The sequence below is a fragment of the Lates calcarifer genome, linkage group LG17, assembly GCF_001640805.2.
Source record: "Lates calcarifer isolate ASB-BC8 linkage group LG17, TLL_Latcal_v3, whole genome shotgun sequence".
Taxonomy (NCBI): Eukaryota; Metazoa; Chordata; class Actinopteri; family Centropomidae; genus Lates; species Lates calcarifer.
Window position 1 is genome coordinate 9,680,369 of NC_066849.1, and position 17,500 is coordinate 9,697,868.

A 17,500-nucleotide genomic window follows, 5' to 3' on the forward strand; every position below is an offset into this window, starting at 1 on the left:
CTTTGAGTAGCTCAGAACTTGAATGTTCATGTAAATTAATAAGAACTTCTACTTACAGGGGGAAATTGAAATACTGTTTGTCGATGCACGATAAAACTATTTTTTCTTATGCATCTAGGAGAAATTCTGTTAAACAGCCTTAACTGGCACAGACCCAGCACAACACTATTGTGAAATTATATTGATTAAGCTTCAATGGAAATTACTGGGAACTTACCTAAGAACCACTTGGATTGATCTAATCCCTGGACGAAGCTCACTAAGAAAGTAAAAGGTAACAAATTAAAATGAACATCAGTTACATATTTTTTAAGTGCGCTGGTGTTAAATAAACAGAGCAGATCTGGGAGGAAATGTTACACTTTCTTACCTTGCATTTCGGATCTGATCTGCTTGGTTCGGTGTTAACTCAAATATGCACTGACTGTCCTGCAGTTTCTCATTGTTCTGGGCAACTGTAAACAAGTGCAGACAAAGTCCATTACAGCACAGTACGTGGTTGAATAATTAAGTGGCTACATAACATTTCTCCAAAATTAATTATTTAAATTCAAGGATAAAGAAACATTAAATAGTCTGCACTCACTTAGCTCTGTTGGGGACAACAGTGTCTCCAAGGTTTGGTAGAAGGGCAGTGGCACCAGCTTGACCTCTGCTGCAGGTGTTGGGATCGGTTTGGAAATGCCATTGAGGTAGTCTGCGCCCTGAGAGGTGGCAGTGGGGGAGTGGCTGAGGGGTGAGTAGGCAACTGGGACGCCCTCTGGACGCCGTGCTGCAAGCCAGCCAGATGTTTTGGGGAAGCGCGACTCGTAGAGCTGCCTGACGTTCTTCAGAAGCTCCGGGCTGTATTCGGTTTGCACCAGCCTCAGTGCGCGCCCCACCAGGTCCTGCTTCAGCCCACTTTTGCTGCGACCCATTGAGGCCAGCAGCGTCTGCAGGTCTGAGACCCGGAAACTTTTGACCATGTTCTGCAGGGACGAAAAGGACAAATTTGAGATATAAAATACAGACTGACTTTTTCAAACAACTAATAATTTCAAAGGTTTTATTCTTTCCTATCTTGTCTGTTTGTTGTTGCTTTTCTGAACGCATTTATGATGTGATTTTTTTAAGGTTTAAGGTTTTTAAGGCTGTGAGGAAAATTCACTGCCTAACTGTGTGACCAAAGCTGGAAAATACATTGAAGTACATTTATGATTCTATTTTCTCTAAAAACCTCAAAATACACGGAATAATTCAATGCCTTGTTGGATTTCTTACCTAACACGACTGCTAAATCTGCCCGACAGGCTCCACGCCATTGTTTACTTGTATGCAGGTGTCTTAAACTGATTTCTGCTAAATTTAGCTTCTGTACTCAGTAACTTTAATCCTACAGAGGCGTGAACCTGTCTTGTAATTAGAAGGCCAGGGTAAGAAGCCACACCGCTCAGTCTGACTGCTTACATTTCAGCTAAGTCATGTTAATCATTTGCATTTTTAAACAAACTGTGGTACCATTAAACCCTGAATCTGCAACAGCAGTTAAAATGTAGTACTGCACCTTTCCATTTCACTGTACTGCATCCATGCTACATTTCTGTGAACCATGTAAGGCACACAGAGAAAAAACCTTCTGACAATATAGCCCAGCTACAGCATAAGCCTGAAAAGGAAAGAATGAACACCTTGGACTGTATTGTCTTAAATTTATGGATTTAAAGCAATATGTTTTAAGGGAATCAGGAAAACATTAAAAACACAGTGGTCTGGTATACTTAGCCATTGGTCTGGTATACTTAGCCTTTTGCGACGTTTACATGTATACCAAAATTTGTTTACAGTCACACAACTCCACTCTCACTGCAATATGTCCCATTACTGATAGGCACATCAGTAATCAATCAATCCCCGAGGATTCACTGTTAAATGTCTTTGCATCGATGGCTTAGAGAAAAACTCGTGTGACAGCCAAACTTTGAGCGGAAGACAAACATAACAAGCACACATTCTCTCTTGAACGCACTGAATGAAAGTGTAGTCAGCGCAATGGAATGCCAAGTCACCAAGGTTTAATTTAATCACCATAATGTATACAGATTTCGATTAACCACACAAAACTTGCATACTGTTCTTAAATAATACGTGGAATCGGATATATCACGACAGGCAACACAAGACGAAGCATACAGTCTTCATGAAGATGTTTATTTAACAAGCAGCAGCACGGAGTATGCGCACCTGGCTCTAGGGGCAACAGACGGCATGTTGTTGTTAGTGGAAAAACCTGAGCCATCTGACATGCTCTAATAGACAGCTTGATGTCTACATTTAATTTCACAATAACGCGGCAGTTCAATGAGTTTCTGATGGACGAGCTGCGCAAAAATTGCGGCCATAAAGTCAGTAACACTGCCGTTTCTTCAGCCTCGCTTGAACATCACCAATACAGCAGCCTCCGCTATCGGCTAGCTAGCTTCTCTAAGGACTGGGCTGTCGGTATTCAATCATGGCAACTGGACATTTTGACAGGTGCACAGCTTTGTAAACTAACCGGCTAATTACAGACAGACATTACTGTACAACAAATAACGTCACACTTTAACACGCCGGGAGGTATGCTAGCAGCAACCCCCCAAATGTTTGTATGGTCTCATCATTCATTTTCGGTGTCTTCCTTTAGAGCCAGCGTGATGCTAGCTAACCAACGCACTTGCCTAGTTAACACTACCTAGCAGGCTAGCTACATTAGCAACGCAGGCTAGTTCGTTTCGTCGTGAAGGTAATACGCTACATTTGTAAGAGAACAAACTCTTATTCATGTTCATACAAAACCCCCATTTTCCCCACGACCGGGCTGAGTTTTAGCCCACATTCCCGCGTCCGTCTCCAATCAAACCAAAGCTAGCCAAGCTCTACTTGCCATCGCTTCCACCAGTTCGGCCGCCATCTTCGTGCAGCAGTACCGCGAGAGTCAGAGACGACGGCTAGTCTTTCACCAATGAAACGCAGAGCCTTCTTTGATGGACGGGACGTCTCAGCCAATCGCAACATGGTTTTATTCAGAGCCCGAAGCGCTGCACACAAAACAGGCGGGCTCACTGTTTTTTAAAGTTACAGTACAACTTTTTAAAAACACTAAGAGACGGGTCTCATTTCCAAAATAGGCCTCAGTGTCTATTAATGATACGATGTGTCAAAGTGTTTTGATATCCATGATGTTTTGGTTTTATAGTTTTAAGGTACTGTGGATGTTAGTCTTAAAAACTGTTTAAATTCAACGTGGATGTAAAGCATGGGGTGTCAAGTAGATCCGGTCGCATGGTCCCTTCAAGTCCCCTCCGAGCAAAATATTCCGTTTCGGGTTCTGCGTCCAGCCGTGAGATGTGGAGTAACTGCTTTGTTTAAGGTATGCACATTATTGAATTAAAATGAGTAATTGACAAAATACACTCACCTGTCAGAGTATTGACCAGCGATATCATGTCTAAAACACAAATACCATGTTGTGTCACGCTTTTAGCAAAATGGAAATAAGTATGCAAGGGGACACATTCACACTCCGTCTGGTGATCCAGCCCAGATTTTCCAAAAGATCCTCTTATGTGGCGAAGAATAGCCTCATGGAAACACAAAAATCAATTGAAGGAATTGCAGTATCATGTAATAACATGGTGTGTTTTGTTTTGGCTTTAGTTTGGATGTGAAACATCAATAAAACAACACTGCACATTCAAAAGGACAGCTGGGTTTGCCTCTGTGCTGGTTGATGGATTAAGTTAGAATTTAGTTACAATTTGAATTTGTGCATAAAATTTATAAGACACAGGAAATATAGGATTCTGTTATTTTGATATACCAGTCTAAATTTAGTTCATAAATGCAGACCCAGAATTACAGCTTGGTTGGTTCTCCACAATACAGATACAGATACATACTATTTGTTACTATTCTAATACTGGTTCATATTTTTTTAAATTAATAGAGCACAAGCCTTCACATAAATTAAAATAGCTGGTTATAATATAAACGCATGCTAATGTAAGGAGGCATAGAGAAGGGTCTATGTTGTGCATATATTTTTTGTGCATTATTTAAACAGAAGAGGGCAATATGGTCCATGATTTGACTTGACTGTCATTTCATTCATGCCCTTTGTAAAATTGACAGAACAAAGCAGATCCATGTATATACTGTACTATTACTGTAATGTTGACTAATATGATCACTGCTGTGGCTGGTGTGGGCAAATAAATTGTACATCTCTATTGTACAGAGTATTCAATTTCTACAACTCCACAGTTCATGAATCCATCAGTATAATTACATGCACACAGACACTGTTAAAACTAGACCTTTATTTGTTTCAAATCCAAGAGACCTAAAGGATAGAAATCATGAAAATAGGGGACACTGACAATTTTCTAATTGATGTCAACACTGTAAAGGTGATACAGCTTTGCTGAATCAGTGGAAGAAGCAGTTACAGAATATATGATCAATGTGGTGTTGAAAATTCTTTAAAATGTTTTACATGACTTTGATCTTACTTATGCAACTGTTAAAGGTGATTTTTGAGTATATGGGGATGCAAGTGGTTAAATAACACTACACTTCAAGGTGGATTAGATGTTTTCATAATCCTCAAAACTGGACTTAAGGTCCACAAAATTTGATTATTCAAAAGCCAGTCATATCAAATGAGTCTAAAGATAAAATTCACAATTTATGTCAACATTTAAAAGTGTAATTCATGATGTGTAGATTTTTAACCTGTATATCATGACATAAACCAAGATAAATAGGCATGATGTATTTCAGTATAAACCTCAAAAACCCTGTAAGATCAATTCATTGCTGACATTAAAACATCATCACAATCAAAGCACAAATTATACAGTTTAAGAAATGAAGATTAATTAAATGCAAAAATAGAATAGAAAATAGAGTAGAATTGTAACATCATTATAGAGCTCTACGCAATAACTGTTGAAAATGAAAAATAAACCATAATTAGCTTTTAAAACACTCATTGCACTGGTAAAGATAACAATATAACACAATACAATGTAGTAGTGCAGAAGCATAAACTTATCTAGTGGTTACTAAGAAAGAAGTCTTTTTTACGATAATAGTTGGCAAGAATTGGAATAAAAATCACAGAAGACACAATTTAAAAAAGGTTCAGAGGGAAATTAATTTGTTAGATTTTTTAGTCATACACTTTAATGATCGACTAAACAACAAACACAAACTCGAGCCATTAATTACTGCTATGTAGTAACTGAAGTAATTCTTTGGACAGCTTCCCATTGGACAAATCAACTTTAACAAGATAACACTGGCATCTTAAAGGCCTTTGATTCTACTTAATGAAAAATAAACCATAAATAGTCTTTAAACTACTCATTGCACTATTGAAGACATGATTTAGTACAGCACAGTGTAATAGTGCAGAGGTATTTCAGTTTTAATCTCTGAGAGGATTCTTTAAAAAGTATTCAAGATGATATTTCCTGAATTCACTGACAAGCAGAAAAGAACATATTTGTATTTGTCTGTCTGTATTTGCACTGTATATAAAAAAACATCAACATTTCCAGTGATTAATAACAAAGAAGTCTCTTTTATGATAATAGTTGGCAAGAAGAGGAATAAAAGTCACAGGAAACACAATTTAAAAAAGGTTCATGTTAACAACAGGACATTAATTAATTTGATATTTCAGCCATATGCTTTACTATTCAACTCAACTGAATGTGAATCTGTGTTGATTTTTCTCCAAAACATTGAACTTGAGCCATTAATTACTGCTCTGTGGTAAATGAAGTAATTCTTTGGACAGCATCCCCATGGACAAAACAACTTTAACAGGATAACACTGGCATCTAAAAGGCCTTTGATTCTACAGCATCCATCCTCTGCACGCCATGTCTTACTAAATCTTGAGTGTTTAATCTCCCGTAATTACAAAGATTTGCTTAGGTTAATAAAAATAATCCGCCTCAATCGAGACCCCCTACCTGGACCTCCGCTGTGCCTTCTTTGCCCCTTTCTGTGAGGCATAAATTCACAGTCATATAAATAGAGTAACCTTCCCAACAACGGAGTGCAGATCTTCGATTTAGGAGCAATAGGCTGTTGGATACTGAGGAGGAGGTTTTGATCAGCTCAGATTTATCAGAGAGACGAAAACATTTAATTAAACTTTGCTGGCAAACAAAGTGGCCGCATTTAGTCTTAAAGACTGACGTCATTTCCACAGGTTGAGATTGTGTTGCTCATGAGCGCATCAGGGTTAACAACAGTTGAGAGGCTCATCTTTATCTGCGATCTAGTGAACAGTGAGACTTCGGCGAAAGAAGCAAGGGGCATTGAGGCGTTCAGTTTTTGAAGGGTCCTCATTTGGAAAGAAAATAGCCATGCTGTGAAACTCAGACACACAAATTCTGAGAAGACTTTTGGGAGACACGCTTTCCATTTATCACCTGATAATATTTCAACAGTCAGTCAGCTTGGAACCAGTAAAATCTCTGTTATGAGTCTGAGACATCTCAATTCAGAAATGACAATGGAGGACAGAAGCAGCCGCACCGGCGTCAAAGAAAGGCTGGGACTGAGCTTCACTATTGACTACCTTCTGTTCAATAAAGGAGTCAAAGGTTCTAAAGAGGAAGCGACAGGAAGTCGTACGGCAGAGCAGACGGCGAACAACATGCTAAATCATCAGAATCCTAAACCCGAAGAGGTGGGGATTCACTCCGAGATACAGGAGAAGCAGCTACAGAGGTCAGGGGTAGACACTGAAGAAAGGAAAGTCAAAGAGGAGAAGGGGGATGAAGAGCAACAAGAGGAGGGGGAGGAGGAAGTGACCACCAATACGTCTGTCAGCAGCAGTCCAGAGAAGTCTGTGGAGAAACCCAACCAGTCGTACATTGCACTCATCTCCAAAGCAATCTTGGCTTCCGAGCAGAAGAAACTGCTGCTATGTGACATCTACCAGTGGATCATGGACCACTACCCTTACTTCAAGAGTAAGGTATGTTCAAGTCTTTGTTCTTGTGCCTTTCTATTTACCTGACGGGCAGAGATCAGCATATATGGAAGTGGCAGAAGACGACTGTTGTAGGAATAGAAGAATTTAGAAAGTCGAACATCATGAAACAGGTGATTGCTGTCTGTATTTTGAAACAAATCATGCTCCATTACCTTGTTAACTCGTCACAGTTACTGCTAAAACAATCATGAGACAGATAACAAGAACGCACGTTCACCCAAAGGCTTCATTGTGTTTAATTTAGTTGCGGAAACAATGCGGCAGCCATTTTTGCAACTGTAGCGACCTACTTGGCTCAGGTAATCTGTCTGAGTGGTTAGGTAATTAGGTGCTTGCAGGGACACTAGATGATCTTCTTGTTGGCGAATTCACAAATAAAGTAATCCTGTTGCTAGGCTGCAAACCGCCCTCTGCCTTTACCAGGTGCAACAACAGATTGGACATAGCCTAGTGGATTAAAGTTGATCGCTGGTTTGACGTGCTAAAAAGGTAACTCAGGGTGTTGTGTCTTACTGTGATCATATATGGTCTTGACACGCTATCGCGCATCCTGCCAACAACAGGACAAGGTGACATCCTGAGGAGGATCAGTGATACTTAAGATCCACCAATGTTCATTTTCAAATGGGGTCATAGACTGTTTAACTCTTACTTGCTTTCAGGTTTTGTTTTTGGCCTGACAACATTTCTTTGCTTGCTCCAACAGGATAAAAACTGGAGGAACAGCGTGCGTCACAACCTGTCCCTGAACGATTGCTTCGTCAAAGCAGGCCGCAGTGACAATGGAAAAGGCCACTTCTGGGCGATTCACCCGTCAAACTATCAGGACTTTTTGAACGGGGACTATCACTGCCGGAGGGCACGGCGGAGGGTACGCAGGGTGGCAGGACAGGTCCCCCTGTCCTCCCTGAGCTCACCCTACCACCCTACCTTTGCCCACTCACACAGAACAACCTGTTGGTGCTGTCCTCAGGCCCCAGTACTCCCTTTGTCCGGCTTAACACCCAGACTCTACTGGCCTTGGTCCCGTGTGCAGCCACGAATGGGGTTCCATCCGGGCCTACATGCCTCTGTACCCTAAGAGTGAACAGTTAATATTTTTGAAGGATTCTGTACTCACACTCACCGTTTTGGCTAATGATTATGTCATTAGGTGATGTTACACATATCACATCACATTTTCAGCTTTGTAAGGTCAAAATGATTTTAGGACATTCAATTATTAAATAAAATGTATGGACCTTTTAAAGATACTACACTTCTTTCATTTGTATTCTGTTTTTTTTTGTTTTTGTTTTTTTTTAGAATACCAGAAATACAAGGTTTTGTTATAATCACATTAAATCATATTGAATTTAACTGATGTTTTTTATCAGCTGCCTCAGGTGTGTTTTGTGTGTGTGTTTTGTGAGTGTGTGTGTGTGTGTGTGTGTGTGTGTATGTGCGTGCACTTGCCTGTGCGTGCAGATTGTACTAAAAGTGAGCCCAATGCTAAAATACCACCCAGTGTTAGATGCTAATTAGTTAAAGCTGTTGGGATGCAAAATCTTCTGCTTTAAGAGTCTAAAATCAGGCTTCCCGAAGCGTGCTCCCAAGGATACGAGGCCAGATAATCGGAGCAATCCTCCCAAATAGTTTCAAGAAATAGGAAGCTTATCACACAGTGTAATCTGTAAGCGCTGCTACAGAAAGAGGGGGACCACAGGAGGTTGGGGATGAAGGGAGCAGAGGAAAGGGAAGGAGGCAGAGCAAGAGAGAGGGAGGGGAGGGGACACTGATTTATTGGAGAGAGGTGGGAGGGCTTTTTTAGGGGCCAAGTCCAATTTGTATACATAAACTAGTCAGGACAGAAATGTACGGCAAATTAAATAATGAGATAAAATAAGTTTGTGCTGAACATAGAGTTACTGTCAAAATGAATACAATATGAATGCAGTGACATTACTATAATTTTTTAAAGGATTGTCCACATACTGTAAAATATATCAGAAATGGACAGAACGAAAACAATGACTGAAACTGTCTCCAACACAGGAATAGTTCAGACATAAGATGACTCCAACATATTGTCATAATAAGAATCAAGTCAATTCTGCACCTGTCCGGCTCTCACATCAATAGTGAAATTCCTCTCTGACTTGTAAAGGTTGGCATTTACATCCCCAGTGCTCCAGCCAAAGAGGATTAGGTCATACATTGACTTTTCTGAAGTTTGTTTATCTCAGCTCATGTGGGCTTCTTATTTGCAAATTATTGAATATTTGAATAAGGCAATATTTGACATGAAATTAGACTCTGAATAGACAAACAATATGTCAGAGGGATAAAGCTTAAAAGAGAGAGAGAGAGAGGGGGTATTATTCTCAACAGTTATTTTCTGGTGATGTTCATTAGAACAATGACAGATCCATCTAATTAATTTTTGTTCACCAAATCTTCCTATTCAATGTCAGCAGCTAATTGGAGACCTAATTTGCTTAATTCCCATGAATTGCTCTCTGCATCAAATCCTCTTCAATTCACCAGCTTTAAGGCTTTAATTTGGTTGCATATGTTTGCTGTACACACACACACACACACACACACACACACAGGAGTGAACAGTTCACACACATACAGTTCCTAAGACTCTTGCAGACACACATACACACATTATGTTTTTGTAGCAGAATGGGGAAAACTTGATCATGGTTTTCTGTCATTTACATACACACATAAACTGTTAAAACACTGTAAATAACACAATCAATGTTCAGCAAAATTACACAAAATTGTAATTAGCCACCTTTCTAGGGGAGTGAGATTGAGGTCATGAGCTCTCTGTGTGTGTGCGTTCATATGTGCATGTCATTTTGTTAATCTAATGAGATGGGCGGAGGGGTGCAGGGGGGCCGTAGATTAAGGCACAAAGATTTGTTCCTGATTAGCAGAGAGTGAGGTAAGAAGATCAGTCCTGCTGAGATGGCGATGAAACATTATGGCCGTGGTTTAATACAACACATTTACAGCAGCATTCCAAAGCTGATTCCCCTTAGCTTACATGTATCTCATTGATTTGACTCAACATACAACAGTTCACACAACATAGGATGAAGCCTGAACCTATAGGCTACATGTGATTAGATCAAAGACACAAAGAAAAAAGGGGATTTCACCATCAATTCAGGCTACAGTGGTTTTCAGCTTGAAGCTTCTATTGTGTTCAATAGATTTCCTCAGCAGCACTGTAAAGGTGATTTCACCCAACACATGGTTTAATAAAATGAACTGAATAACTTAGTGTAATCATCATATGACTCCTGCATTAAATTCATAAGACATTCACTCAGTGATGCTGGTTATAGCTACAGTAGCTACACCTACACAAATTACAGTTACTAGCTATAAACCACAAACTTCAATTTATAGCCTTATTTCCTAGAATAAACAGCCGACCTGAATGCTTGAAGAAATACTTTTAAAATAGGAAAAAGGATGACAGAGGAATTTGATGTCAGATTTGACATATGAAAGTATTTGTTTGCATATGTCCAAGCACATTTTAAATCCTACAAAACACATCTTATACATAATTAACAGACGTGGTTTTTGACTGAGATTTTTTGCTTTTGTGTGTATGAATTTTATGTGCTTATAGCTTATAAAAAGGAATATTTAAAGTAGATGATCAAATGTTACTAAAAGACAAGTTTGTGAATGTAATACTTAGTATTTATTTCCCTAATTATTTGCTTTTTTCCTCTGATGTTTTGTCGTGATGTGACTGCAGCTGAGTGAATGAATAACTCTCAATAGGCCTAAAGCCTGGAGCTGTCCAAATTGCAAGTCTATTAGAAAGCATGATTGCATAGAAGTAAGTAGTATTTGAGGCTTAGGAAGCGCTATAGTTGAACCAAAACCAGCTGCTATTTTCTGCTTGTGTCCCACCACGAACAATAGCCTGGCGTTACCTCGGCTTCAAAGGCTCCATAATAGTCAATCGATCAGAATGCGAGGCGCTATTCTGCAGATTACTGTTAACAATAATTTGCCTCCCAGTGCACCGTTGCCATCTTTGAAGCAATGTTTTATTGCCTTTTTTTTTCATCTGCATCTGTCATCCCCGAGGTCCACTGTTTGATCTCTCCCCACCAGTGTCTGCCTCCCCGGGGTCGCGTTGACCTGTTGATTGGCAGCTGCGATCAGACATATGGTGGGACGAGGCATCGACCGGAGCTCCCCGGAGACAAAAGCAGACTAGTGGGGTTTTTCCCCCTCTTTCACCGCGCCGAGGAGACGAGCGGCAGCGCGGCACCGAGGAAAACATCTGATCCGACCACTAGATGACGCAAGGTGCAAGCGAATATTTCCAGCGGGGAATAAGGACGAAGCATTGAATGTAAGTGCATGTTGCAAAGTTTTAACTTTTATTTTTAATGTGTTTCTTTTTATTATTTAACTAATCGTCATTTTAGTGTGGCGGACTAATTTTAACATATTTAACTTTTTCCTTAAAAATGTGCATTTCCCCCTCTGTTATAAACACGAAGAATTTCCCAAGAGGACATTTCTCCTTTCCACATCCTACCTTTCCCAGTGACATTTTGACCTCTATAATGGAACATAATGGCAGAGTTGTGCAGCCATCTTAGCAAATAAAATATGGATTCTGTAGCTGGACAAATAATTTATGTGGATGTGGCAAAGCAGTGTGTTAACTCAGAGTTCATGCCAGGCTTCTTTGGATTTTGCCCAGCTGTGTGCTGCTTCACTGGAAACCAGCTGGGGGCAGCTTGACTCCCAGTGAACAAAAACACAGACACACACAGATGTGATGCTCAATTTGGTGCGTGTGAGTGTGTAGGTGTGTGTGTTTCTGTGTGCATGGTTTCAGCCTACAGAATGCAAAACACCCCCATCTCTCCTCCTATAGTGAGTAGAGTGTTGCCATGGAGATACATCCCTGGCCAGGGTCTTGGTGATCCCCACTGACCCTGGTTGGTGACCTTTGACATTTAGGCCATGGCCAGGGTCAAAAGGTCAGCGATGGCCGGAGGGCAACCACAGCACTTCCATGATTGGCACTCTGACGTGTTCACTGCCTCCTTCATCTGCAGTGCTGCACCTCTTATTTGCATTTCTTACAGAGCGAATACCATCAGCTGCAGGACATTCATTCCACTGTTTTGCTCCGCACTTTAGCAGGTAGCCCATTCTGCGCTCACAGCAATGCAAAGCTCAATATTGAATAATTTGCATTCAATTCTGCTACACGTTCTGGGTTTCTGTGCTTCGGTTTCAAGTAAATTGTGATGATAAAATGCAATCTCCAGCAGGTGATCATCCTGTATCATGATGGTTATGATAGCAGTAATGATCATCAGTATTCCCTTGGCCCCAGCAATCCACTGTACATGGGGATATTTATAGTTCTTCATGTGATGGTGTGTGTATGTGTGTGTGTGTGTGCGCGCGCACACATGTTTGTTCAATCTGAGAGGGTGGGGGGGAAGGGCAATGCACCATGGTTCTTCTCGTGGGGAATAATTACAGAATCGTGGGTACTAAAAGTCATGTGACCTGAGCCTTCTGCTCCCAAATAATTTATCCCCCCGGCTGATAGCTCGTCAATATCAATTTATTAATTTAACAGTTCTGGACTGATAAAAGGTAGTGCGCACAGTTAGCTTGCTGAAGCGGGGAATAAGGATGAATTTTACAGTGCGATGGTGTGAGAGGAAGGAAAGAGGGAGAGACCAGAGGACAAAGCGAGAGGGAGAGAAACAGCGCAGGAGTGATCAATGGCAGCACAGAGGAGAGAGATGCATATTCGCTGGTGCAAAAATGGGCCACCATCGCTCATATTCCAAGGTTATTGAATGGACGTTATGAAAATTAATACACTTATTATCACCATATTAAAAATTAAGATTGAAGACAGGGCACTCATTGTATTGATATTCAAATGTCTCCAATATATTGATCAACACAACCCAGTTTTTCCAAAACTGCTTCAGGTAATCCTGTAATCCAAAAGGAGAAACCCCCCCCCCCCCCCCCCCCCACATTTCTCAAGTAGAGTGCTTTAAGATTTTAATTTCTAACATAAAGAAAAACCCCTTTTGTGTTAGTACACAACCTGAGAACCCTCAGAGGTGTGATATAAGATGATCGTTTCCTGGAGGGTGCATCCTCCAAAACAAAGATACATCAGAAAAACACATAAATGTGATCTCTTCTGTGTGACCCCTCTTGACCTCCCAGCACTTCCTTTGCATCCTGATTTTTTTAAAAAGGGTAATGAATATACATCTGGCATAAAGCAGAACACATATATCATCCAGTCTCCACCACAAACCAGTCAACCTAGAACCTAACCTATTCCCAGAGCCATTACATAGTATCCCTGAAGGAGGCTAAAAGGTATTTTAACAAGACCCACTGCTCTATGACCTTTGACCTCTTCTCAGTTGACCCAAGGCTCCTGACCCCACTTACACTAGCCAGTGACAGTGGTGGACACAGATCCTGTACACCTCCTGGTGTGAGGAGACAAAGAGAAAGAGATTAATTTACAAACCGATGCATGTGACGATTCTGCATTTTCTGTCAAGGGCTGACAGATGGATTCAGTTTGCACATCTATCATTCTCTCTGTAAGTTCTCCCTTTTAACCATCCAGAAATGTCAGGAGAGGAAACCAAACAACCGCTAAATCCGTCTGCCTCTTGTTCTGTATGTCGACGCATTATATAATCCTTTCTTCTCTGCAGGCTCCGAGGCTCCCCTCACGCGGACAATCACTGTAGTGGATTCTCCTCGGGTCTTTGGAGAGCTGCGGGGTAGCGAGTGTCAATAGAAGTGGAGTGTGAGTGTGAAAGATGATAGACTGAGGTTAAGAGGTGTCAACACAGAAAGAGAGAGGACTCGAGGACTCTTCACCAGAGCCAGCCTGACACTCTGACACTCCTCCTCAACCTCTCCTCTGATTAACCACTCTAAAGACGCCATTGAGACACAGGCGCTTCGCACAGAAACATACGTGCACATGAACACACACACACCATTCCTATTCTTGGGCATGCTCTCTACAAATCCTAGTCTCTTTCCTCAAAGTCACACACTTCTGCGTCAAGCTATATTTCATCTGTGTGTGTCTGTGTGTCAGACACACATCAGCTCTGAGGTGTGGAAAACCTGAAGACGTGTTGTTCACAGGCACAGAAACTCTCTGAGAGGTTCTAGCAGTCAGGAATGGATTTGTTACACCTCTGATCTGCTGTATATGTTCAACCAAGTGTAAGATGCAGCAGTGCCATCCCAAAGGGCTTTGCACCTGTCAGGTGGTCTAACACAACATACAAACGGCAGAACACACACTGACATACATTGCACTCACACTAAAGCACTGCTTCGGTCAGACTTTCTACATGACCATTAACATGAGCACAACACTCATGTATATATTGTGAGCAGTTTTGCGATTTCTAGATTTGTGCTTCCTCACACATCTTTCTGATTGACTCTGGGCTAAGGGATAAGACAGTAACCACACAATATATAATTCTCATTTAATCAAAGGCGTGCTCCACAGTAATTCTTTGTCATTTCACAATGTCATAGTTAATATGCTGTAAAACGATTTACTTCCTACAAACAACATAAGATTGAGCCATCAACTGTACTGCATTAATTCAGAGAACACATCTTTTTATTGGCTTCGTGTCTCAGGTGTAGATTTTGGTTTGTTAGTTTATTTTCTTTAACTAGGTCTGTTGACTTGGTTTGAGGACAGTCTGATCGGTTTATGATTACATGGTCTGTTCACTGAAAATCAAAAACACATTTTCTCTCCTCTCCCTATTCTAGCCACGTGAAATAGTTTTGATTTTATGCACTCAGGTTCGGAGACACTGTCCTGCTGTCACCCATAATATAATGGAGGTGAATGGATTTTTATTTATGATGCTCACAGCATTGAAAAATTACAATTCATCAGCAACATGTCCTTCTTTTTTGTGAACAAGTTCTCATTTGCCAGAACAAAATGACAGGTACAAATAATTAAAAATGTTTTTACATATGTATATGCCTATATACATAACAATATGTCTGTAAATTTATTACTCTAATTTTGCAGATCAAAAGCAATGGGAAGCAGTTTTGGGTAAAGTAGTTTCCTCAACACTTGGGCAAGTGGATAAGAGGAGCTGGTGTTTATAGCACTAAACCTACATTTAACTGCTAAAGAAGTTCATAGTTTTGCATGACAGACCCTCTGATTTCCACACACTGAAACCAAAGGCAACCTTCCCATTTCCGGAGTTAAATCCAGACCGCCTGGGTGAAAACCAGGGAAAACGCTAGACCATATCAGAACTCTCTGAAACCAATGTTCACATTACTCTGGATAATATATAGAACACAGTGTCCCTGGAGTAGATGGACATCTTAAAACCTGAGCACATAAGACCAAACATAGCTGCATGGCTACATAATGTAAAATTATAGGTAAGGGAGGAAATATGTAATCTGTGAAAGTCCTGCTATAACTGGCCTTTTCGTATAATACACTGGATGGGTTCCATGTAACTTGTGTACAGTTTGATATGTGAACACTGCTGAGTTCTGTTGGCTTTACTTGGTTTGGTTTAGTTAATTGTGTTAAATGTACTTATTTAGAGAATATTTAATCTGATTAAATAGTGTGACCTAAATCCATACTACAAGCGAATACTGTATATACTACATACTAATCATCGTAGTGTATTGTTTCAGCATTTAGAATACAAGAAAACTATCAGCATGTTGTAGATTATGAGTATTTCTTTTCTTTCTGAAGATTTCTTTTGTGCATTGCATTGTGGGAGAATAAAGTTAATCAACAACACACCAAAAAATCAGCCCTCACTAGTAGTGATACCATCTGGTGTGTGCACACCAATGCTAACTCTTCATTTGCCTCTCTTGTATTCTAACCTCTTGTTTTGGTAAGCACACCGCTGTTAATGCTAACATTGGCTATGTAGCATTTGCAAAAAAAAACCCCTTCATATAGCACCTTTTAAAAATTCTCAGCATTTGAGTTTCTTGCATCACTCATATGGTTCTTGATACTTTATATGCGTACACTGCAAAGACTAAAATCATTTCATTTTCCACTGCTTGGTTCAGGCCTTATTTATGTGCTACTTAGTGTTCAACATTAAGCCATTAACAGCTGAAGAGATTCTGATGACATGGCTTCCATCTCCGTCATGCTTTAGCATCAAGCTAATGGCATCTCTCAAGTGACCACACAAAAACTGTACAGAAAAAAGAGATATAATACACACACTGTGTAGTCTATAGATTGCAGAATGTGAGAACACTGCATGAGTCAATACCTAAATGAAAGAAAAATGCTGATGTGAACATAGATATATGACTCATATCTGTAAGAGTTGACATGCAGGCAGGCAGGTTCATGCATCTTAATAATCAAAGATGAGAAGCAAGTAGGCTGAATGATATCGCCAAGATATGTCAGGGTAATGACATGTGAGTATTTAAAACAAATCGTCACATTGACAGCGATGGATATAAGATTCTGACCAACTGGTGCCAAACCACTGCTTCTCTCTCCCATCCCCTCCCTTTCCTCCTCAAAACCTGTGAGGTAGAAAATAGGGAGATATGAAGAGGTGGGGATGGAGGGAGATAAGCTGAGGTGGAGATAGAGACAGGTGAAAGAGGTAAGGGTCATAGCACATGCTCCTCTTGGCCTTCTCTCGCCAATGTTGTTTTATTAGCCCTGTCAGATTGTAATTTACCCAACGGTAAACATACAGAATGGGCTTAATTAAGAATTTTTGAACGGGATACGGTCAAGTCCGGAAACATTAGAGAGATGCAACCGGGTGTCGTAAAGATTGATTGAGACAGAGGATGGAAGGACGTGGTTAGAAACAGAGGGTGGAGGGAGGAGGGGCGGGAGTGGTGTGTATGTTACAACGGAGGGGTATTCTTGTGTTGCTCAGGGCAGTAGGGCGAGATAAGTTTGGAAAGATAGGGACAAACGATTTTTAATGCATTAACAACCCGGCTGTGCGAGGCAATAACAAGGACAAGATCGGCGTTAAAATGTTTGACATCCTGCTTCGAGATCAATGCATCCCGGACAGGGCACACAGACGGAGGCCGCATATTCACCTCAACTACCGGCACAGATAACACACACACACATATATCCCCACACCAACCTTAACAGGCCACAGAGCATGTGGGTGGGTGCATGAGTTAACAGCCTTCAAACCTCAGGGCGATGTGCAGAAAATAAAAAACAATACCTATATCCATAACAATATCCGCAGGTAAAAGCATCTTTAAATCAAAACAGAGAGAGGGAGCATCTGGAGTCGATTGTTGAGAGCTGTGTGGACTACGTAAAAGACCAGCAAACTAAAAGAGTAATGAGCCTATCCATATCTCCCCGTGGACCTTAAG

The 17,500-nt window shown here is 40.7% G+C and overlaps 1 protein-coding gene and 2 pseudogenes across 2 annotated transcripts in view; 1 reads left to right on the forward strand and 2 right to left on the reverse strand.

Moving 5' to 3' along the window:
- pias4a (protein inhibitor of activated STAT, 4a) overlaps nucleotides 1-2,996 on the reverse strand; it is a 31,204-nt gene extending 28,208 nt beyond the window's left edge. For both annotated transcript variants that reach the window (XR_007814860.1, XM_018690957.2), the window contains exons 1-4: nucleotides 2,903-2,996; nucleotides 587-968; nucleotides 371-455; nucleotides 218-259 (exon numbers count right to left, since the gene is read on the reverse strand). Coding sequence is in view for 1 of the 2 variants with exons in the window: in XM_018690957.2 (XP_018546473.1) it covers nucleotides 218-259; nucleotides 371-455; nucleotides 587-968; nucleotides 2,903-2,929 (536 nt within the window). In the remaining variant the exon portion in view is untranslated. The remainder of the gene's footprint in view (nucleotides 1-217; nucleotides 260-370; nucleotides 456-586; nucleotides 969-2,902) is intronic.
- Nucleotides 1-17,500, reverse strand: part of LOC108877318 (E3 SUMO-protein ligase PIAS4-A-like) — a 59,552-nt pseudogene that overhangs the window by 28,208 nt on the left and 13,844 nt on the right.
- On the forward strand, nucleotides 6,026-8,308 carry LOC108893122 (forkhead box protein D3-B-like; annotated as a pseudogene).